Source organism: Brachionichthys hirsutus, unplaced genomic scaffold, assembly GCF_040956055.1.
Source record: "Brachionichthys hirsutus isolate HB-005 unplaced genomic scaffold, CSIRO-AGI_Bhir_v1 contig_723, whole genome shotgun sequence".
Classification (NCBI taxonomy): domain Eukaryota; kingdom Metazoa; phylum Chordata; class Actinopteri; order Lophiiformes; family Brachionichthyidae; genus Brachionichthys; species Brachionichthys hirsutus.
Window position 1 is genome coordinate 147,840 of NW_027180336.1, and position 22,589 is coordinate 170,428.

Sequence of the window (22,589 nt, forward strand, 5' to 3'; positions counted from 1 at the left end):
AAGTAATCATTAAAAGTTTAATCCAGTTGTAAAATGTACAAGTAACTATTGCAAAGATAGTGAAATTAGTGCTGAAACTGGTTTGATTTATTTTAGCTTTAGTTTATTTTTGTTTTGATACAGAATTTTGAAGTTGGAGTTTGGCTGGTTACATTATTTAACATAAGGGTGATGAAAGATGATTTGCACCAATTTCTGCTACCAGATCATTCTTATCTGTCGGCCGTTGGCAAATGAGAGGGACCAAGAAATGAAAGAGCAAAACCTATTACCTCCACCTAAATGGACTAACCATCTATCAATGTGCAATCAGGCAATTGCTTGGGCACACACACACGCACACAATCTTTATTTTAGATTGTCAGGGAGCCCATTCCATTCTTTCACGTGTTTCCCCTAACCTCTTCAGCAGGTCAGCGGAACCGCAAAGGTTACAGATCAACAGGAACTGGGGCTCTTTGGACAATTCTGTCTCAGTAAACTATGTGTTTCCAGTCAGTTTTTCAATCTCTTTGTCATCATTATTTGTTATTTCTTTTATACAACAGGCCATAATGACTTCTAAATATAATTAAAATAGATTTTGCTTCACCATTGGAGGTTGCAGAGAAATGTCATGTTAATGAGCCTACTGAGTGGCACCAGAGTATTAAATGCTACAATGAGATAATGTGCAGTATGGATGCACTGGCTGCATGATAATTGGTTACAAGCATCAAATAGTTTAATTCAAGGTGTAAGCTGCTGACCTTAAACAGCACCTGATTGGTTGTCTCTAACCTATTCCTTTTTTCTTGTTCTCCATCGCTCTCTTTCCTTCATCGGTCATCAGGCTATGGTGAGTTGTGACGTGATTTTTTTTAGCTGTTGTTCTTTTGATTGTCTTCTTTCAAATGTACCCGATTATTGCAAATCATTGCGATCTGCTCTGTGTGACGTACGCTTGGAAAAAGAACAGCGGTGTGTGAATACTCCAGTACATCCTGATACAAATCACTCATTGTTCGGCTGTATTTCAAAACTTTCGGGCCATCAAGAAAAATATATTTCTTGTTTAGAGTGCTTTGTGCTATCTCTCAGCCAATTGATAGTCTTGGAGCGTGAATCCTTTTTTTAAATTGTTTTTTAGACAAAAGTTCCAAATTAACCCTTTAAAGCCCGCACCATGATGTAATCGTCAGAGCACTCAAATATTTGGAAATATATCAAGAAATATTTTACATCATAAAAGCGAGTAAATTTCAAATGCAATTGTTTGGAAACTGTTGTTTATTTATTAGCTGTTTTCACCTTTCTTTCAGTCTGTATGCTGCACTAAAATAATCTACTAATACCTGATTTTCGAACCCTCTCAAATGTAGTCAGTGAAAGTTTCACCCAAGGCACGAGCAACAGAGGAGTGTGTTTGAAGAGCCACGGCCTCCTGTTCTCACATGGAGAACCGATTTCTCCTTTTCTTCTCTCTTTACACTCTTCCTTTTGTTTCTCTGTGGCTGTGTATGGCTGATGCTGGTATTTGTCTGTTACAGTCTATGATACAGTCCAGGAAAGCTGGACTCGCCCACACACTGGCCACGCGGACCTCCCTGAAAGATGAAGAACTTGTGAGTCGCCAAATACATATGCTACACACACACACACACACACACACAAAACTGTACCTGCAGTTAAAGCCACAGCGTGACACTAATTTGAGGTGTTTCATTATTTTTCATTTTGTTATTTGCTAATATACAAATTGAATGTGTTTTATTGACGTAAAGTAGAGTCGAATGTAGCATGAAATATCAAGTAGAGGATAATGTAGGTGCCAAATAGAGATAAAATGTTGTTTAATTAATGATTAAAACATGTATTTTCAGAATATTAATGTGTGAAATCATGATAAGCTGAATACTTACCGGTGAAAGTGCAAAAATGTGTAAAAGTAAAGCACAGCTCAGCCCTTGTTTTAGTCATAACACTGACAATAACAATGCCAGAACGCACAGAGGGGAACCTGTTACAGTAAATATGAAAGAAATCTGAGGTCATGATGCGTAAGGACGGCTTGCAGTGACATGGAAGTAAATCAGAGGTAATAAAATCAGGTAAAAGCACGGTACAGACAGTTAAAAGGCACAGGTGATTGAACCATCACTGGAAGGATCAATAATGCTAAAAGAAGTTAGAACAAGATTGAGTGAAATCAGAGGCAGATGTGACAGAAAGTGAACAAAACAAAGGAACAAAAGATTTATTTAACGTGAAGAATTACAGTTTCTTTCCATGAAACAACCACATGTCAATTTCTGCTGCATCAACAAAAGGAATTATTGCAAGTATGGTGATAATGACTCACATTTCACTCTGTTTACCAAATGGAGCTGGGCTTCTGGTCAAGGTATCCTCTCATAGCGTGGAGATGTATTCACCTCCTCCCACGCTCCTCCCACACTGGACAACAGCAGAATCAAGTTAATGAGCAAATAACACAACACAAATTAGTGTTGTCATACACAACCACGCGTCTAAATAACTCTGAGGCTAGCTGCCTGGCGATAACCCTTTTCCATGAACTGAATGTTTCATAAAATCAGTATCTTCCAAATGAAAATGATTGTTGTATTCTCACTCCTGATTTGCATTTTGTTCCATCGATCTTTTGTCACTTTTCCGTCTGCCAACGCTTTCTCTGTGCTTGTTTATATTTGTGTCTTGCCTTATTTGCACTTAATCCTTTTCCTTGTATTAACATCTCATGCCTTGTCTCTTATATCTTTTCTTATATTGTCTTCCTTCCTTTCTTACTCTTACTCTGTCCATCATTCCCTCTCTCTCCTTGTTGCAACAGAAAACTCATGTTTACAAGAAGACCCTGCAGGCTCTGATCTACCCCATCTCCTGTACGACACCACACAATTTCGAGGTGTGGACGGCTACCACTCCTACCTACTGCTACGAGTGCGAGGGTCTGCTGTGGGGGATTGCCCGGCAGGGTATGCGCTGTGCAGAGTGTGGGGTCAAAGTCCATGAGAAATGTCAAGAACTGCTGAATGCTGACTGCCTTCAGAGTGAGTAATAGTTATATAAGTTATAAAACAGAGCAGAACCAGAATCCAGAAACCCAAAAAAGTTACAATTATTAGTACTTTTGAGAAGAAGAGGGTTGCCAAAGTTTAATTTGGTCTGTTTTTCATCCCACAAGGTTTCAGAGAGTTTTAATTAAGCAAATCTTGTTAATAGTATGGAATATTAAAACCTTCATGCTTGACATTGTGTCCTCGTCTTCCTTACCCTTGATTGTGTAGAAAATGCAGACAATAAATCTAACTAAAATAAAAAACCTGACTTGTTTTAGTTTTTTTTCACTGCTTTCATCTGCAACTTACCAAACGCCCTTCCTTTCAGGAGCGGCCGAGAAGAGCTCGAAGACGGGAGCGGAGGACCGGACGCAGCACATCATCATGGCTATGAAGGACAGGATGAAGATCCGTGAGAGGAACAAACCGGAGATCTTTGAGGAAATTCGGAAGCTTTTCAACATCACCAAGATGATCCATGTCCAACACATGAAGAGCATCAAGCAGAGCGTCCTGGATGGCACCTCCAAGTGGTCGGCGAAGATCACCATTACCGGTACGTTAAGTGAATGTTTGAATCTGAAATGTTACGTTGGTACAGAACGGGGAACTTTTACCTTGTATATGTTCCGTTGCGTTGTTGTTTGAGTTCCTTGTAGATGATGGGAGGTTTGAGTCTATTGCAGTACATTCAAAGTGTAATGTAGTTGCTTTTGATCTCATTTTTATCATTAGGCCCAAGCGCCTATCTAGGCGTAAGGGGCTATTGTTTTGATTTCTTTTTCCCTCCTCTGGATATTGAAAGACACACAAAACACTAGATGAAAGAAGTAAAAGCCTGACATTCCATGACAGATGAATGACAATGTGTGATGAAATTAACTGACTGGAAAAGATGGAATATACTGACAAATAATCTTATTGTCCAAGCTGTCGTTGCATTTACCTTATTTACGTCAAGACTCTGTGCCTTCCACAAACCAGAGGAAGATGACACAGATCGATGTGAAACGTTGCAGCAGTGTGAATATGAAACAGTCACTAAACTCAAGCATGTGAAGTTTTCCCTCATGTATACCTGAAAAAAGAAAGCGTCCTGCATTCATGAGTCTCTTCCCGTTCCTCCACAGTCTTGTTGAGCTGTGGCGGAACGGCTCAGACAAACTGAATGTTTATCTGCAGCCGTCACTAATTTGAAAAGGCGTGCATCCCCACCTCCTCCACTTCTTCTCCCTTCCTCAAACATCATACTGACTGCCACCGGTATCAAGGGAACCAGACACATCACACCATATAGTGGCGGAAGTGTTGCCATGGCAGCCATCACACCTTGTCTTCCCAATCACCCGTGATGAGCGCCATTAAAGCGATGGCCATTCATATGCTGCTTAGTTGAATTCATTCATAGTCAGGTGCTGATCTTCAGAGGTCAAGCTGCACTGCTATTTTCCCAGTTTGAGATAACATTGAGCATTGGGGGGGGGGGATAAGAGCATGGGGAAGGCAGCGCGAAGACTGCTCCAACTGTCTGACGGAGACACCTTTACTCTGCGTCAGTGGTTGTTTTTTGTCAGTGGCTGTTCCGTCTTCTAGACTGCCCTTTTTTTTTTACTATTCCAGAAATGCTATGTTGGCATGATTTAAAAGGTAAACCTGAATGTGGTTTCTTCCTTCTATAGCAAACAGCAAATCAGTCATCAAAGCGGCCTGACCGCCATCCTGAAAGTAATATGAAACAAACAAAATGACTTGAATGTACTCGGAAAAACAGCACCCAGTCAAAAATAAATGTGTATTTTAAATTGTGTATTTGAGCTGTATCAGCAATTACTAAAAAAAAAGATAATACAGTTTAAAAGATATCTTCATATTATAATGTATGTGCACAACGAGATAGAAGCTTTGATGGTCAGATATTTACTCGATGTTTGCATCATATTTGTTTGTAGCTGAGGTCATCGCCTTCCTGTTACACATTGAAGAGAAGATGCTACTCTTTTATATTTATGGATAGACCGTTGCATTCTCACATGACTTTTTCATGAAACTTTCATGTCATGCTCAGTTTTGCAAGCTGTGATTGAACTTGATGGCGGGCTGACAAGAGAAGTGTCTCTCGACAGCCCTTTGAAGGCTATATTGATTTCATTGGGGAATATTTCAACTAATTAAAATTCAGATATCATTTCAGCACAGATCAAATGAATCACTCGCATGTGCTGGGAGGGAAATGTTGTCACCATTGGACAGAGCCAGGCAAGCTGTTGTCCTGTTTTTAGTGCTTGTTCACAGCTAAGCCTATAGCATCATATACTTATAGCTTCAGACACAGCCTCTAATAAAGAATAAGAGTACACAAATTATTGACTTTTCCTTTCAGCAATTCAACATGGAGAATGAATAAAATAATGTATGTAGACTGGCGCTTGTATTCTGACAGTTAGTGAGCTTCCTTGTACTCATCTTGGTACAAACCACCGCCTTATGTTGATTTAAAGGGCAACACAGAGCAGACGCACACTTTCAAACACTCATTGAGCCTCTTCCAGTCGACCGCCTACGGATCTGTCGACCTTTCATCGAACTGAACATCTTCACACTCTGTTTGTCAGCCTTTTAACCTGCAGCGATTGAAGCAGCTTCCTGTAACTTGGACAAACCCTTTGATTGTGATTGTGCCGTTTGAGCCGAAGAGTCTCGTAAGCTCTTTTAGTTTGTTGCTTTGGTATCGTGGCGACTGGTGCAAAAGCAAAATGTAATAATCCAGTTCACACTGAATACAATATGCAAATAATAATACAATACAACAAATATGGCTGTTAACATTAATAGTGCAAGCTTCCTGGTTGCATGCAAACCTAACTTTCGATCTGCGGTGACCTCTATGACCTCTGAATCTCAGAGTGGTTGGTAACAGCTGTGACTCTGAATCAGCCTGTGGGTTATGGTGTCCTGAGGTTTTGTATAACTGTGTGGGTTTTGTTTTGGCGAGCCTGAATAAGACATAAAGATGAGGAAAAAAAGAGTAGGTGTTTGTTGTTCTTATGTAATTTTCCTATTCCCTCTGCTTGGTGCGTTTCTGTGTGTCATCAGTCGTCAGTGCGCAGGGCCTCCAGGCCAAAGACAGGACGGGCTCCAGTGACCCCTATGTCACGATCCAAGTGGGGAAGACCAAGAAGAGGACAAAGACCATCTACGGCAACCTGAATCCAGTCTGGGAGGAGAAGTTCAGCTTGTAAGTTCAGTTTGTGTCGTCTTGCATCAATTTAATTACCAAAATTAAAAGTGATTATGCTGATTGGAGGCTTTGGGAATGCTTTATAATTTATGGACAGTATTGTATTTTTATCTCCAGTTCCAACTAAGTGCCTCAATTGGTTTGCAGTTTATATATAAAATCATATTATTAACACAAACATTTTTAATCATCAAGTTGAGGCCAAACTTAATCTCTAAACACAAAATTGTGTAAAATAATATATATATATATTTACCTTTAAATGCAAAGTTAAATGCAAATATTTCAAATAAATATAGTATATTAAATGTCTATAAAAATAAATTGCTAATGAAGTAATGGTACTCATTACAAGTACCGGTATAAGGAAGCTATACACCAGTGCATTTGCGAATGTCAGTCTGTTGTTCATACACAGTACGGGTCTGGTCAAAACTAAGTTGAATATATCTAGAAATGTATTTTAATACTACATTTAAAACTAGATTTCAACATATTACTCAGACTTTATATTGAAGTATAACAGCAGTTATATGTCGATCATACGTGTAAAAACATTTTCCCCGGCTCTCCGCTCTTACAAATCGTATTAAATACATGTTAAATTGCTACAGGTATGCATACCCTCCACTTTAACTTCCACATTTGATAAAACAACACCCCACTCTCCTGCCCACTAGCGAGTGCCACAACTCATCAGACCGCATCAAGCTGCGGGTTTGGGACGAAGATGATGATATCAAGTCCCGAGTGAAGCAGCGTCTGAAGAGGGAGTCGGACGACTTCTTGGGTCAGAGCATAATCGAGGTCCGAACTCTGAGCGGAGAGATGGACGTCTGGTACAACCTGGGTATGTAAGCAGATGGGAGACATGGTGTGTTTGTGTGTGTGTGTGTGAGGTAGATGAGTGCACTGTGAGTTTTTCAATTAGTGTGACTCATAATGACGTCAGAGTAATGGTCTTACCTCACAGCAAGAAGGTCCTGGGTTCAAACCCACCTGGGACTTTCTTGTGTGGAGTTTATGTGTTCCTCTGTGTCTGTCATGCAGTTTAGCTGAATTGGTGGCTCTGAATTGTTTATATGCATGAATGTGAGTGTGACGGATTATTTGTCTTTAATGTCCCCCTGTGATGGTGACTTGTCCAGGGTGTACCCAGTCCCCCCACCCAGTATCTGGTGGGGTCGGCTCCAGCCCCCCCTTGTGACCCATAACAGGATCAGCCTGTTAATAAAATGATTGTATGTGTGTCCCATTTACATATATTGTCTCCATATACAGAGAAGAGGACAGACAAGTCTGCGGTTTCCGGCGCCATTCGTCTTCAGATCAGTGTTGAGATTGAGGGAGAAGAAAAGGTGGCACCCTACCACATCCAGTACACGTGTCTTCATGAGGTAACGCGCACTCAGACATGCACCTGCAAAAACAAGCTGCAGGATTAAGGGCGATGTCTCGGAGTAGCTGGATTCATCCTCGCACTAAATTGACTCGCGATAGGCCCAACAGGATGCAGACAAGTTCATTTTAGGAGAAAAGTATTTGTTTGTCCATATCATAATCGAGACTGGAGATGTGTGAGATGGCCTGAGCTAGAAGGGGGCAGAGGGCAGTGGGCTGTGAGTGCAGGAGAGATGGAGGAGACGTGGTAGGTGTAGATCAGTTGCTACATGTGCTGAGATTGCAGCTGATGAATGACGATCCTGGAGAACAAAGAGACAGCAGGGAACACAAGGAGAAATGCAAACTATTTTGGTCTTGATCTGTGTGGAACACAGACACACAAAACGAATCAGAGCGGCTGGAGATCCAGGCTGGATGTACTGCAGGTAATCGGTAATATTGGGAGGACGAAGGCGGCGGCAAGCATTGACCTCAGCTGCAGACGAGCAGGCCACAGCCATGCAACACACAGGCATGGAGATATAAATATAAAATATAATGCTGGTAATAAAGGTGTTCTCAAATCTTAGAATTCTGTTCAACCTCGATTATTTTTCAACACCTTATGAGGCGGCACATCTGTATTCCGTGACAAAGACTTCTGGTTATTTGCTTCTTTCAGCACAGCTGATGGTTCTCCATTCAACTGTTTCCTTTGCAGAACATCTTCCACTTCTCCACCGACGTAGAGGGAGGTGGAGCGGTGAAGATCCCAGTGGCTCAGGGCGACGATGCATGGAAAGTGTATTTTGATGAGCTGCAGCAGGACATTGTGGACGAGTTTGCCATGCGTTATGGCATCGAGTCCATATACCAGGCCATGACGTAAGCGCACTGTTCAAATATTTGTGCGTGTATTTTCTACGGGCTCGCCATTTGAATTCATCCAGCAGGCAGTGAGTTCAGCCATCTTTGTGCGTCTGATGGTAAATCAAATCAGGAACTAATTTAAATGAGTGGGTTTGAGGACAGTCTTTACAGCCGAGTGTGTCGATGGGATGAGCGGTAGGCAGGTTCATCGTAAACTATAAATAGTATCTAAATTAGTTTATCTCTTATAATGAGAAAAGATGTCCTGTCACTGCAGAGATCTCCAGGCTGTGTGATTGGTTGACTGTATGCAGAAGCCCCCCCCCCCCCCCCCCCACACACACACACACACACACACACACACACTGACACCCTTTGTTTTAATTGCATTAATAACGTTATAACTTGACCTTAGAGGGAGTGAGACGGTCTCTGTGTTTGAATGACGGTGTTAAGAAGCACCCTCATACTGACGGGCCCTGAAGTGAAGTCAGAAGTTGTCGAGACGTGTCCCAGTGGAAATGGGGATACAAGCCAATCCGTAACGGAGCCAAATGAAAATGGTGATTGAAATATATATTGATGCTCTGCAGCCATTATAGGAGAGCCGTACTGAGAGCTACGTTTTGGCTCCCTGCTACAATAACAGCTTTACGAAGCCTGTCATAATTGGCCACATCAAACTTGTCTCTGTCTTAATTTGTCTTTAAGTTTATCTCCACTTATTGTTGGCTTCTTTCCAAATTATCCGCCTTTCTTCTCCTTTCTCCAAAAATGCTCTCCCCCCATCCATCCAATACAACGTCTTTCCCCCCCTGCTCCTCTGATCTTTTGTTTTCTGGCCTCTATATAACGTCTTAATATCTACTTTCTTCTGTCTCCACCTGTCCTATGCTTCTTTCCTTCCTCTTCATCCCTAACGCTTTGTTCTTTCGTGCCTCACTGCATCTAAACGTTCGATCTCTCTCCCATCTTGCTCTTCATCCTTGATCCTTACTTTACTCTCTGTCTCCCCTCTTTTCCTGCCCTCCACAGCCATTTCTCCTGCCTGTCCTCTAAGTACATGCTGTCAGGGGTGCCGGCAGTGATGAGCACCCTGCTGGCCAACATCAATGCCTTCTACGCCCACCCCATCGCCTCCACCAACGTCTCTGCTCCGGCCAGATTTGCAGCATCTAACTTTGGTGTAAGTGACCATTAGACAGATTAAAATAAGCACATAAAAATGTTCTATATAATATTTTCTTTAAACTTCCATGGACAAGAATTGAGTACTTTTATAAAAGGTCTTCACATCTGCATCGCCTTGTAATTAGCAGTTAATATTTTGGACATAGTATTCATATTTAAAAGTCTTCTCAGATATCTCAGTGCACTGCATTAATTTCACACAGAAAAACATTTCAACAGTAGTTTACATGTAGGTGCCAAATATTGATTAAAGTATAAATCCCATTTGTTTGTTTAATTAAAGGTTTCTCAGTTCATTTTTTCAAGATAAGCTACTAAATAACTTCTGATAATAATGAGTAGTAATGTATTTGCAATATCAAGCAATCAATCAAAACAACATCCCGTCGTATTGATTGCACCATAATTACAGGTCAAAACAAGGCAGAGAGACATGATTGGTTCCCAGATGCATGACGACGTGACGCTATAGAGGACAATATCTCTTTGATTCAGGATTTTACCTAAAGCTTGTACTTCCTGTAGTGAAGCTGGTTTAGTGACTATTCAATGAGCTTCCAGCATGAAACTGGTTAATCAGATCATTGTCTTTTAAATGCACAAAACACACAGTAAGACACAAACATCAAAAGTCATCGAGAAGCATTACTGACATAAGTCTTTTACAGCCAACACTGTGTGGATTAACTATGAAGTTACAGTTTGACCTGCAGCAAGCGTCCTCCCACTGAAGACTCAGACTATCCGGAAGGCTTTGTGAATAGTGGCCTGTACATCGTCTGTAGGTGGAGTTCCTGTATGCTGCTAATATGCTTCCTTGTTAAAAGGTAATGTCTCCCACTGTGGGATCTCTGAAATGGTTCTGAACCTTAAACATGAGCTCAAATTCATCCCAGAGGCCCCCACAGAGCATGGGGACAATGACAGCTGGAGGTCGATCTTAATAGCTCCTGGGATCTTTGCCAATCGTACTGAGCTCGACTCTCTTAGTGGCTCCGCTCAGACTCTGGTGATATACGAGTGACCGCTGGCGGCAGGATTTGCTTTGATGGTCGGGGGTTGCAAACAGACCTGCTCTCACCGTTTTTACAACTATGTAATCTGCAGGATGGGTGGACAGATACATGTGTGTTATTAGTTCTATGTGGGTATCTGAGTATTCATTAGATGTAGTTAATATATACAGCCGGTCCTCACTTAACGATATGCTCCATCAGGCAAAATGTCTTCTGGATCTGGTCCAGTGATCAGTAAATCAGTGGTTTGAATCTCAGCTTTCACCACGTGTTGAAGTGTCCTTGGGCAAGCCTAGTTCCATCTTTAAAACCTGAGCAATCAGATCCAGTTGAAGTCGCCATTACTGAAAGTGTGCTGTTTGTGAATAACTTCTAAACTAATAATGATATCAATGTAAATCCAATTGCTAAAGTTCTGTTTTCATGTGTAAGGAATCTAAATGAGATAAAATAAATGTAGGGTCATTATTTTTGGTGTAAATCACAATATACGGAGACGGGTGCTCGGCAGAGGTCTGCGCTCTCCGAGGGGATTTCTAGTTCTAAAGTGCATTTGTGCTGAACTCCTCCCAGCGGGAGCCGTAACACCGAGTTTAGTTGTTTCAAACTGAAACGGGAAGTAGGTGCTACTTTGTGGCATTTCAGGAAAAAAAATCAGTTCTCCAAAAGACCAAAAACACTGGTTTATGTTGGCGTTGACATAATTCTTATTGAGTTTCCTGCTTCAGATGAAAGCCGAGGAAATACTGATGTCTGTATAAACAAATCAATTCATGAAAATGTCAAGTCAACTCTTGTTTCTCTCCCATGTTTCCTGTCAGGGACTCCCGTCATCTGTCACATAAAAAGCTAAATGCAGTGTAAGATTCTTATCATGTGAGCTGAATCAACAATAAATCTCAGCTGAATTGAATCCTGTTGTGTCTCGCATGTCACTGTACTGCAGGCAGTCAGTCATGGTTTTGGGTGGATCTTAAATTCAACTAAATATATTACTGCTGTTATTAATAAGAGTAATAAAGAGTGGATTGATTCATCAACGCTATTAATATAGTTGCAATTGCATTACTGTACATATGTTGGAAATATACAATGGAAAAACTGCATAGAGTCAGTAGTTTTTCTTTTTCGTGGTCTGCATTTTTGTTATTTTCTGGACAAAAACACAGCAGGTAGCAGCGAGGGTATTTTTACCCTCTGCTTGGCCACAGGTGAGTTATGTCTTTCTGTTTCTTTTTATTTATTGGACCATTGTTTTGTTTTTAGCGGGGGGGGGGTCTGTGTCTGGCTGCTATGATGTCCAGTCAAAATGTTGCATGCATTACTTCTTTCCTTCTTTTCCTGTGTGTCTTTTGTACAACCTTATTCTTCCTGTTGCTATGGCAATGAGGTGATTTTCCAATTTGTAAAACTTCCCTTCATTCTTTCCTCCCCTCCCTGTCCTTTGCCTCGTCCTGTAAAAGGACGAGGCATATGAATCTCTTCTCAGAACCGTGACGTCAGCAGACAGTTTGGATGACACTGTCTGGTGTCGTGTTGTGTGTGTCTGTGCTGTGTGGGTCTGTGCTGTGTGTGTCTGTGCTGTGTGTGTCTGTGCGTACGCCTACAGACTGGATGTGAACAGCCAGTAGCAAAAGCATCATCATTCACTTCTTAGTTGTTTTTACCACAAATTACTTTTTCAGGGAATTCTTTCGGAGATAGTTTTGTGTGCTTTAATGCCTATTATCTTTTATTGCTGAGATGGCACGGGTGAAGCTGCTGTGAATTTAGACCCGCTTAACTTTTCTCCAAAGAAAGTTCAGCAATAGCAAAGAGTTACTTAAGTGTTTGTTGTTCATGAGTGATGGTTTATCTTTAGCGGTTCGTTATTTAAAGAATCTACAGCGGAGCAGATTTTGTATTGAATTTAGAGTCATTAAGATCATTTATGTTTGTGAAGACTGTAAAAGGCAGCAGTAGGTGATGAAGCAGCCAAGTACAATTGTGCCTTTAAATAAGTCATCACAAAGGCTCAGTTTAACTTATGTGAGTAGAGTTTGGAACATTACGAGACCCTAAAAACATGAATATCATGAAGGTTTATTATAAAAAATAAAGATTAGCAGCCTCATCTGTTGGCGCTAGAGTTACTTTGGCAAATAGTCTCTTAAGTTTCTTAACTCAGGACTCATATAGCTGGAGCGCTGTATTTCTGCTTTCTCTTTCACAGCTGATGTTTTAATATTTCTGCCTCCATGGGGATACCCAATTAAACACCCACAAAACAAGCGCTGAAAAAGAGTCTTTCAAGAGTTAAATAGAATCTGGCCGTTTTCTACTGGTCTTCCCTCCAGTTAAAACTGGTCTTTCATGTTTTTATCCAAAGATAAAAACAAAGGGAAGCCCTGTTCCAATAATAGCAAACTTAGTGTTGTGTAACCGTCACTGACCACTTTTCCAGAAAAAAAAGAAAAAAAAACTTTTTAACTGTTATGCAAGTTGCCCCAATTTTAAATTGATCCGTGTACTTGCCAACAACATGAATTGGTATCTGATACAATGCTTTTTCCACTCAGTGACATTTGCCAGTATTCAGCAAGGCTAGATTTAATGAAGCCCTGCTTCTCTCTCTTTGTCTGTCGGACACAGACACTTTTTACGTTGTGAGTTTATCAGCCTTGTCGTGATCGTCATCATGCCAGAGTATACTTTCTCTCTTTTCTATCTCTCTTTTCTTTGTGCTTTCTTGGCACAATTTGTAAATCTATTTTAGTTGCCAAACTAGATGAAGGGGTGTAGTGGATAATTTTCAAAAAAGTATGCAACGGGGATACCGCTGCTGGCTCTGGATCAGGATCTCTTCAGTTCCTGCCTGTTTGTCTCCATGTCCTAAAGCAAGTTGTGCCTAATGAGCAGAAACTTCCGATGACTGTGCGAGTCAGTACTGAATGTAACATACAGTATCATGAAAAGTTACATTTTTGTGCTGGCTGGTTGTTGCTCACATTTGTCTTATTAATGGAGGACGCCATGGTCGTGACCTCGGGTTGGGCTGGTTGAGTTTTTAACCTTTCCAAGCGAACAACGCTCCCCGTCATGCATTCGCACATTTTTCTTTTCTTTTCTGAATTTGTGTTTTTCTCAATTCCAATGCATCATTAATGTTGCACAATGCTTACACATCCATGCTGATTAATGAATCTGTCATAGCTGCTATTCAGAAACTCAGTAGAAACAGGGTTGGTGTATCAACTCCAACTGCACACAAACACAATTTGCTCCCAAATCAAAATGAATGCTGAGGTGGAGTCCTGTCTATCCTTCAGGTACAGAGTACATCTCAATCATTTTGTGTCAAAACAAAATACAACAGTGACACAAGGATGTAAATCACCCGTACAGTTATGTTTGAACCCTGCATCCTATTAAAGACATTAATTAAAGCATCCCTTCATTGTGCTGCTATTTAAAAAAAAAAGGGAGTAAGTGAAGTGTTTCATTTAAAGACAGAGTCATACATCTAATGCAAATGCACTCCTGTAGCTTTAATGGATTCAAATTGCCGTTTTAATGAATACAAATGGAATATGGTTCTCACACACACTGCAGATTTGTGTCTTGTCCATTGTCTAAAGAGTTTAGAAAAAACAAAATCTCTTTGCTGTTTCCAACAGAGAGATCGTTTTGTCAAGCACCTGGATCAGCTACACAACTCCCTGCGTATCGACCTCTCGATGTACAGAGTGAGTGTCTGCTCTTAGCCACGGTTAATCTATAATGATTCCAATGGGATCAATAACTTCTGTCCATCAGAGACGTGCAAGTGTCTCCCCATTTACTCACCAAAAAGGTTTTTGTGTGTAGGCGTCAAATCGAAATCCTCGCTATCTCACCAGACAAAGATTTCACCATCATCTGCTTTTGTTGTTTGATTTCTTTGTTTCTTACCAAAATGCTCTTGAGAATACTCAATTATCAGCTACTCAAATGTTGTAAATGTTTCTTTTCTAAACTTTTGTCTGGCTTCATTGTCGGTTACACTTGTATGTGTACTTTCAAATTCACTAGGACTGTTTTAAATCAGTAACTAGTGAGCTAGGCAACCATTTAAATACCGTAGTCCAAGAACAAAGCAAAAATAACCACTAAAATTGGCATTCAAAAACGCTGATCGTTTTTGTCTTTGCATTCAGAACAACTTCCCAGCCAGCAGCAAGGCTCGCCTCCACGATCTCAAGTCAACAGTGGATCTCCTGACAAGCATCACTTTCTTCAGGATGAAGGCCAGTCAAACGTTATACCCATTTACTTTAAGGGGGCGGGCGGTATGGAGGCAAATATGAGTTTTGAAGTGTATCTGTTATTTCAGAGCCTATCATTGGCTGAATTATATAAATTCTGAATTTGTTTGTTTCACAAGTAGATTTATGATGAAGTAAAATTTCATCAAAAAGGCAAATAGACTTTGAGGGGTCTTGTACTTATCCAGCTCAATAAATAACACTGTTGTCACTCACTTTCTCACACACACACACACACACACACACACACACACACACATACATGTATGAATAGAATAGAAAGCCTTTATTGTCTTTGCATGGTGGCTACGCAACGAGATTAGGAGCGCTGCTCCGTCCGGTGCGTAGTACAACATACAGTTCAATAATAACAGAAAATGCAGGTATTTGTACTTAATGCAGGTTGAGCAGCAGTCCTGCAGGATTGATTACAGCCTCTGACTCTCAGAGTGAGCTTGTGCCGCTTCCATCTTCCTTTTGGCCTCAATCGCTCAAATATTTCTGTTTATATCACTTCTATTGATGTATTTATGATGACCTACTTAAAAATTGGGATTATTTACATCTCCTGAATATTGCATGAAAACCATATAGCTTAAATCTTAAGGATATGTTTGCCAGCTTTATGTTTTGACTTCTTATTACTCTGATGTTTTGACCTTCAGATTTTAAATTATCAGTTGAAATCTTGTATGACAAACTCGGAATTATCCGGTGATCACATCTTAATTTATAAATCCATCTAACACGAGGATAAATGTTCTTACAATATCACATCTGATGTTTCATGTATGAACTTAATGCAGGTCTTGGAGCTGCAGAGTCCTCCCAGGGCTGCTAACGTGGTGCGGGACTGTGTCAAAGCTTGTCTGAACTCCACCTATGAGTACATCTTCAACAACTGTCTGGAGCTCTTTAACCACCAGTTCCAGCCAGTGAGTCGAGAAGCATCGACGTGCCTAATTCACCTAAATAGCACGTTTCCTTGGTGGACCGAAGCCGGAGAAAACTCATGCCGACACGGGGAGAACTCCTCACAGACAGGATGAAGAACTGTATCACATAAACATGTTGCCAGAATACTTTAATAAATAAAATCCTCTCTGTGCAGTGGATGAATAATATTGTGATTATTTAATTCAAATCTTCCTTTGAAACAGATGTTCTTTTGCTATTTACTTCTCAACAGTGTTTATTTTTGTAATTTCTGGATGTCTGATTTTCCTCCACAAATGTAAGAAATATCACGTCTAGTGACGAAATCCTCACATATTTTCTTCTTCGGGTTCCTTTCACCTTGCAGCCTGAGCCCGAGAAGAAGAAGGAAGAAAAAGTGGAAGGAGAAGAGGATGATGATGACGATGAGAAGGAAGAGGAGAAAAAGAAAGAGGAGAGCCAGCCGGAGGAGCAGGGTCCTAGTATTCAGAATCTGGACTTCTGGCCTAAGCTTATCACGCTCATTGTTTCCATCATTGAGGAGGACAAGAACTCCTACACGCCCACCATTAACCAGTCAGTAGTGATTTTTGACTTTGCTTGTCTGTTAGCTTTTATTTCACTTGACGTTTTGTAATTATTATTCCTTGTCATTTTGTGACATCTTATGTCTAGGAAACAATTTGCAATGACACAAATCCATTAAAAAATGTCCAAACAATGTTAAAAGAATATCTGTAACATCATCCTGATTCTTGGATGAGTCCAAATTTAATCTGAAATCCTTTTGGGGGTTTTCCGTTGAGGTATTCTTAGAAAGAAAGAAAGAAATAGAGAACTGCAAATTTCCAGGTGAAATCTGAGATAGAAAAAGATAAAATATGTTTTTTCAGGTTTTGTTTTCACCATGAGACAATAATAACGCCTAAATTATTATAAATGCATATGTACTTTGATTTCCTGAACGTATAATACTACATATACTATTATGAAGTGGGATGGTCTGTGAAAACCCAAAGCTAGTTTGTGTACACATCTAATGTCTCATGTGTTGTCCCACTATCAGGAACAAAAGACATCTGTAAACAAATGCAGATTCTAAACCGCCAGCCGATTCACCAGTCATTTCTTGCCAGTCTTCTCCTGACCCCTGACCTCTTTTACTTGTTCAGGTTTCCTCAGGAACTCAATGTCGGTAAAGTCAGCGCTGAGGTCATGTGGGTGCTGTTTGCACAGGACATGAAATACGCCCTGGAGGGTAAGACTGTATGTCTCTGCGCGCAGTAAATATGCGAGAGAGAAAGACCAACTTAGAAAGTCTCGCAAATTCTGTTTTGTCATCAACTCTCTTCTTTTTGCCATCATCTCTTCTAGTTTTGCATAGAATTGAGCACTATCGCAGGAACAACGGTGAGGTCATGGACAAACAAAATGTAGTGAGGCAGTGCACTATTAATAAGTGTTCACATAATTATGGTGTTTTCATAATTATGGTGTTTTAAAGTAAAGAAATAAAAGTCATGTGCTACGGTAAGGGTGAGATTGAGGCTTGTCTGTCTCATCCTATAGCATCCAGAAACGGGTTCTAGAGTCACATAGACTGTGATAATCTCCGAGTCTTTGTTATTTGCAGTGAGCACGTCTGTAGTGAGTCATCGTTCCCTCAGCCTTTTTTTCACCTGTTTTTTTTCTGTCTCTAACATTTCCGTTCTTTCTCTAAAGATATTCTTATTTTGCTTTTTACTTTATCAGACTTCTTCTTCCCAGTATTCTCCAAACTCTCATTGCTTTATTTTGTACTTCTGTTACCATCTCAGCTCCCTCCACATTTCGCATTCGCAAAGTTGATTTCTATGCTGGTAAGACAGTGTGTGTGTGTGTGTGTGTGTTTGTGTATGTGTGTGTGTGTGTGAGTGAGTGTGTGTCTGTGTGTGTGAGTGAGTGTGTCTGTGTGTTTGCGTCTAAAATGATGAGTGATTTTAGGTTTGTAAACTCAAGATCCAAAAGAACAATTTTGTTGAGCTTTTTTAATGAGAAGACTTCAGTCACCTTGTTTACTTTTTAATAGGATTCTGAAAATACACCCCAATCATCTTTAATGATCTATCAACCCATTCATCATTTAGTGTCGATCATATATCTGAATATCCTCCATCACACTCAGTCATTTTAGAACTTGAGTGCTAGCAGAAAAGTGAAACATACTGTGTTGTAAATTGTTGTGTTACTGCTAGGGTGCATTATTTGGCAAATTCAAGAAATGTTTAATCTGTTTACTACATTTTATTTCATTTATAATTTAATCGCTGGATGGCTCTTTATTTTTATACTTCATTTAACAATAATGAACTACTCCTCTGAGGAAAATCAGCCCACGACCTCTGGTAAAATATGATTCCTGGGTAACTTATCAACCAGCAAAGTCTTCTTGACATACGACATGGTGGTGTGTGTTCATGTTTGTGTGTCTCTGTGTGTGTTTTTACAGAACATGAGAAACATAAGCTGTGTAAAACTGCTGACTACATGAACCTACACTTCAAGGTCAAGTGGCTTTACAACGAGTATGTTCAGGACCTTCCCGGCTTCTCAGACACTGTGCCTGAGTACCCAGCGTAAGACCAACACGTGGCACTTCTTCCTCCTTATGTCTCCCCTCTTCTCCAACACCCTTATTTCAGTCATTATTTCTGCTTGTCCAGGTGGTTCCTCCAGTTTGTCCTGGCCTGGCTGGCTGAGAACGAGGAGGTGTCGATGGAGTTCATGCATGGTGCCCTGGAGAGAGACAAGCGAGAAGGGGTGAGTCCAATAAACAATAATTAGCAGGGCCTTCTGATTATTCTATGACGCTCTACTCAGTAGCAGCTGTCCTTCATTATCCGCGTGTTTATAGCTCATAGATTGTCTTGTCTTTTAATTAAACAAACAGGGTTGTTGTTTTTTCCCCCTGAAAGAATGCAATACAACAGAGTGATGTGCTTTTTTCATCTTGTGCGAATGTTCAGCATCCTGTGGTTACTAGGCAACACATCACAGCTGATGTTTTGTGGCGTGCTGTCAAACTGCACCAAGTTAATGCCCCAGTGGTTAACATGCAGAAATAAAAGAGCAGCAAAACGTAACAATTTCCCGCTAGTCTAGAGTTTTCTTTAAAATTGTTCAGATGATATGAAAAGAAAGAAACATTTAGCTTTTTTACATTTTTGCTAAATTAAATCTTTTCATAACTGCTGTTTTATCTTGCTTGTGTTTCTTGTTAGATCTGCTCCTCAGTTAGCTGATATACACTGTAAAAATGAAAACTTAAAGTGGGCCTGTTAACATGTAGCACCTGTCAGGTCTGGACTCTGGACTAATGAGTGCAACATCAGCCTTGTAGGATAATTGATCTTAGATTGCTTCTTTATCAAATTTCAGATATGATGAGTATTCAGACTGCAAATAGTGAATCTACTCTCTTTTTATTTGCAAAGTTTAATAAATAGATTTTGTTTCCTGATTGAAAACTGTTCTGAGTCTTGTGGACTATTGATTATCAGTGTGCAAGGAGTGTTACAGGCTGTTGTGTTGACTTTGAACATTTGCAACTCCATCCGCTCCTCCGGTTGGAAGTAAATCTAGCATATTTATATATATGAAATGTCTTATTTCCTATCGAGAAAGAGACATTCCCTTCCCAGACTTTTAATTAGTGCAGATGGTGCTTTTCTAAGCTACTATGACATGTAAATCACAGGAAAACGGTGTCAGTGCTAGCAATTAACACGTCTGAACGTTACATCTAACTGTGTCTTTTACACTTCCTTCCTGATTTATTTTTACACAAACTGCTTCATTACAAAGAACAACCAAACTCAAAGTAGCAGCCACTTCCTGACAATTTGTTTCTACATCCAGAAATGGAGATATTGATGATATCGTGGAAACCGAATGAACGACAGCTTCCCCGTTGTGATCCTTTCTTCCTTTTTCTCATTCAGTGCTCTTTCATTTATTTATAATGGAGGCTTTTTCAAAACATTCATAGGGTAATGAGCTGCTTGGCGGAGGTTTGCTCGCTCAGAGTGCTTTTATAGTTATGGATGCGTTCAAACCTGCAAATCCCTACTGACGTGCAAACATCATTGACAAGTATTTTCCTCAAATATGGCGTTTTTATTTACTTTGTGGCCTACCTATATTGATGAAATGGCAGGGTTCACTTGGGAAATATGTTAACTGCCACAAGCCACCACACCAACCCTCGGGGAACTGTTTTCATTTGCGTTTGAGCCATGCAGCTGATGAAGGGCCATGCAGCAGCTCAATAAGCCGTCTTTTTCCACAACATGATTATCATTTCAAGCGATTGATAATGACTGGAATGGGCAGAGCCCCTTGAAACATCCAGAGTAATCACAGAACAGCTCTAATAAAGAAGAGGAGAGGAAGTATGAGTCAGTGTGGAGGAGCACTTATTGAAAATGAGTAAAGATGTTCAATGTCCTCTTCCATTCTTCTGCCTACAGTTCCAGCAGACATCTGAACACGCCCTGTTCTCCAGCTCGGTGGTGGACATCTTCACTCAGCTCAACCAGAGCTTTGAGATCATCAGGAAGTTGGACTGCCCCGACCCCACCGTGGTGGGTCAGTATAACCGGCGCTTTGCCAAGGTGAGACACGAACATGAACACACACAGACATCCATCATAAACAAAATACTGTTGAAAGGTCACATCACACAATTTGAGACATTGATATCCCTCCTTTAATCTATGCGTTAGTTTTCTTTAATTTGGCTGCATCAGGTATATACTCCCGTCTTTCCCATCTCAAATTGTAAAGTGGAGATGACCAAATATTTTATTTTGCACTCCATAAGCACACTGGAGGCACTTTCTTAGTTCAAAAACAGTTCCACAGGTTCCCAGTTCACACCACAGGTTCAGCCTATCTGACATTTTTAGGTTATTAAAGTGAACATTTTCAAGAAGTCCAGATATTGTTTGAGAGTCTCATAAAGCAACGTCCTGCAGTTCATCACTTCCTGCATCAAACAGATGTTGCCGTCTACCTTGTATCTGCAGCAGAGATAGACCCACTGCATGCAGGGACCTCATAAAACAGCAAGAGGGTATTCTGTCAGTTTTTCATAATCCTTCTCTGTGCGGTTTTAAATCAATCAATTAAGAGCTTCTTGATGCAGCACTTTTGAATGTTGTGTATTTGCTAACAAAATATAGAGTGAGTTCAGTGAACTTTGAGGTTTATATATATATATTTAAACTCAGTTGCTCTTAGGCAGTCATTAAACCTAATTCACCGTTCTCTGCAGAAAGACGTGTTAGTTTGTGTTTGTGTCTTTGATGTCATGCTTCAATCAATACTGGACCCATGACACAAAGAATGGCTAATGTAAGCCACCGCTCCATGCTGCCCATTACTCCGTCCTCATGACTCCCTTTCATTTTCTTCCACTTAATCTCTTACTCTACCTTTTCATCTCCCTGTCTTAGCTCGTGTTTGTTTTTCATCTACTGTCCTGCCGTCTACTTAACTACTGCCCTCTTCATCCTGTGTTTTCTGAATCCCCAGATATTCCTCCATCTAGATTGCTTGTCTATCTCTCTCAAAATATTGCCTGTTTTCTGACTTTCATGCCCCCCCCCCCCCCCTTCTCTCCTTCCTTCAGGCCAGAACATTCACAGCTCATTTAGTGTAGTGTGAGAAAACTGCAAAGATAGAGACACCGGCTAATGAGGGTAAAGGGAGACACGGAGTCATACACCTAGAGGAAAATCTACTGAGTAAAGGAAGCTGCTGTTTAATGCACGAGTATAACAAGGCCGTCCGGCTGACTCAGCCAAAAGTTAGGAAATCTGACACAGTGAGCATCAGACCCTGTATAGGAAGAGTTTAGTTGTTTAGGCTGATGAATGTACTTGTTGAATTATTTAATACCCTGCAGAGGTTTTATTGTAAACAAACATGGCTCCATCAAAAGGCACTGTACCCTAATCTGACTGATTTCTTACTCCAGTATATCCATAACTATGCAGTAAATATTTTTTTATTGGGACAGTGCTTCCCTGTGCAGCACACTGTGTCAGTAGAGCTGGCAGGTCTTCATATCCCTTTCATTTTATAGGGACAGTAAACTCAGCAGCTACAGTCGGTCCCCTCAGCGACAGTAGCTTGATGATGATTTGTGGTTATCTTCGTCTATTTGAATGTGATCTTCAACGCAAGCTTTTCAGCTTCAAGACTTGTCGGCCGTCAGTCACAAAGACTCTCACAACCTTCCTCAGGTTCAACTGCTGCAGACAAGGAAGAACGATGTCAACACCTCTCACTCCATAACCCCCCTGGGCCACACCTGCGATGTCTCCCACCAGATTCAGAGCATTACCCAATCACATTTTACAGAACAGATTTTACAATCTGTTCTGTAAGTGCGCAAAAGCTTAACTTTACCCAGACGTAGCTGTGTGCAGCAGCTGAAGTCACAAAGCTGCGGTAAATCATTTTGTCTGTTGATGGGTATGTCGATCCTCCTGATTCATTCCATGCTACACACTCGAGCCGCATGATGCATGCCATGCTATGTGGTTAGTTAACGTTTGCTTTTCTG

At 40.6% G+C, this 22,589-nt stretch overlaps 1 protein-coding gene across 1 annotated transcript in view; it reads left to right on the forward strand.

Moving 5' to 3' along the window:
• LOC137913597 (protein unc-13 homolog B-like) overlaps positions 1–22,589 on the forward strand; it is a 92,885-nt gene that overhangs the window by 53,828 nt on the left and 16,468 nt on the right. Inside the window, exons 14-30 of the mRNA XM_068757240.1 lie at positions 833–838; positions 1,530–1,604; positions 2,834–3,053; positions 3,391–3,618; positions 6,156–6,297; positions 6,981–7,150; positions 7,582–7,697; positions 8,405–8,568; positions 9,589–9,739; positions 14,417–14,485; positions 14,936–15,025; positions 15,850–15,990; positions 16,428–16,555; positions 17,152–17,237; positions 18,468–18,594; positions 18,682–18,778; positions 20,488–20,631. Of these exons, the coding sequence (XP_068613341.1) occupies positions 833–838; positions 1,530–1,604; positions 2,834–3,053; positions 3,391–3,618; positions 6,156–6,297; positions 6,981–7,150; positions 7,582–7,697; positions 8,405–8,568; positions 9,589–9,739; positions 14,417–14,485; positions 14,936–15,025; positions 15,850–15,990; positions 16,428–16,555; positions 17,152–17,237; positions 18,468–18,594; positions 18,682–18,778; positions 20,488–20,631 (2,154 nt within the window). The remainder of the gene's footprint in view (positions 1–832; positions 839–1,529; positions 1,605–2,833; positions 3,054–3,390; positions 3,619–6,155; positions 6,298–6,980; positions 7,151–7,581; positions 7,698–8,404; positions 8,569–9,588; positions 9,740–14,416; positions 14,486–14,935; positions 15,026–15,849; positions 15,991–16,427; positions 16,556–17,151; positions 17,238–18,467; positions 18,595–18,681; positions 18,779–20,487; positions 20,632–22,589) is intronic.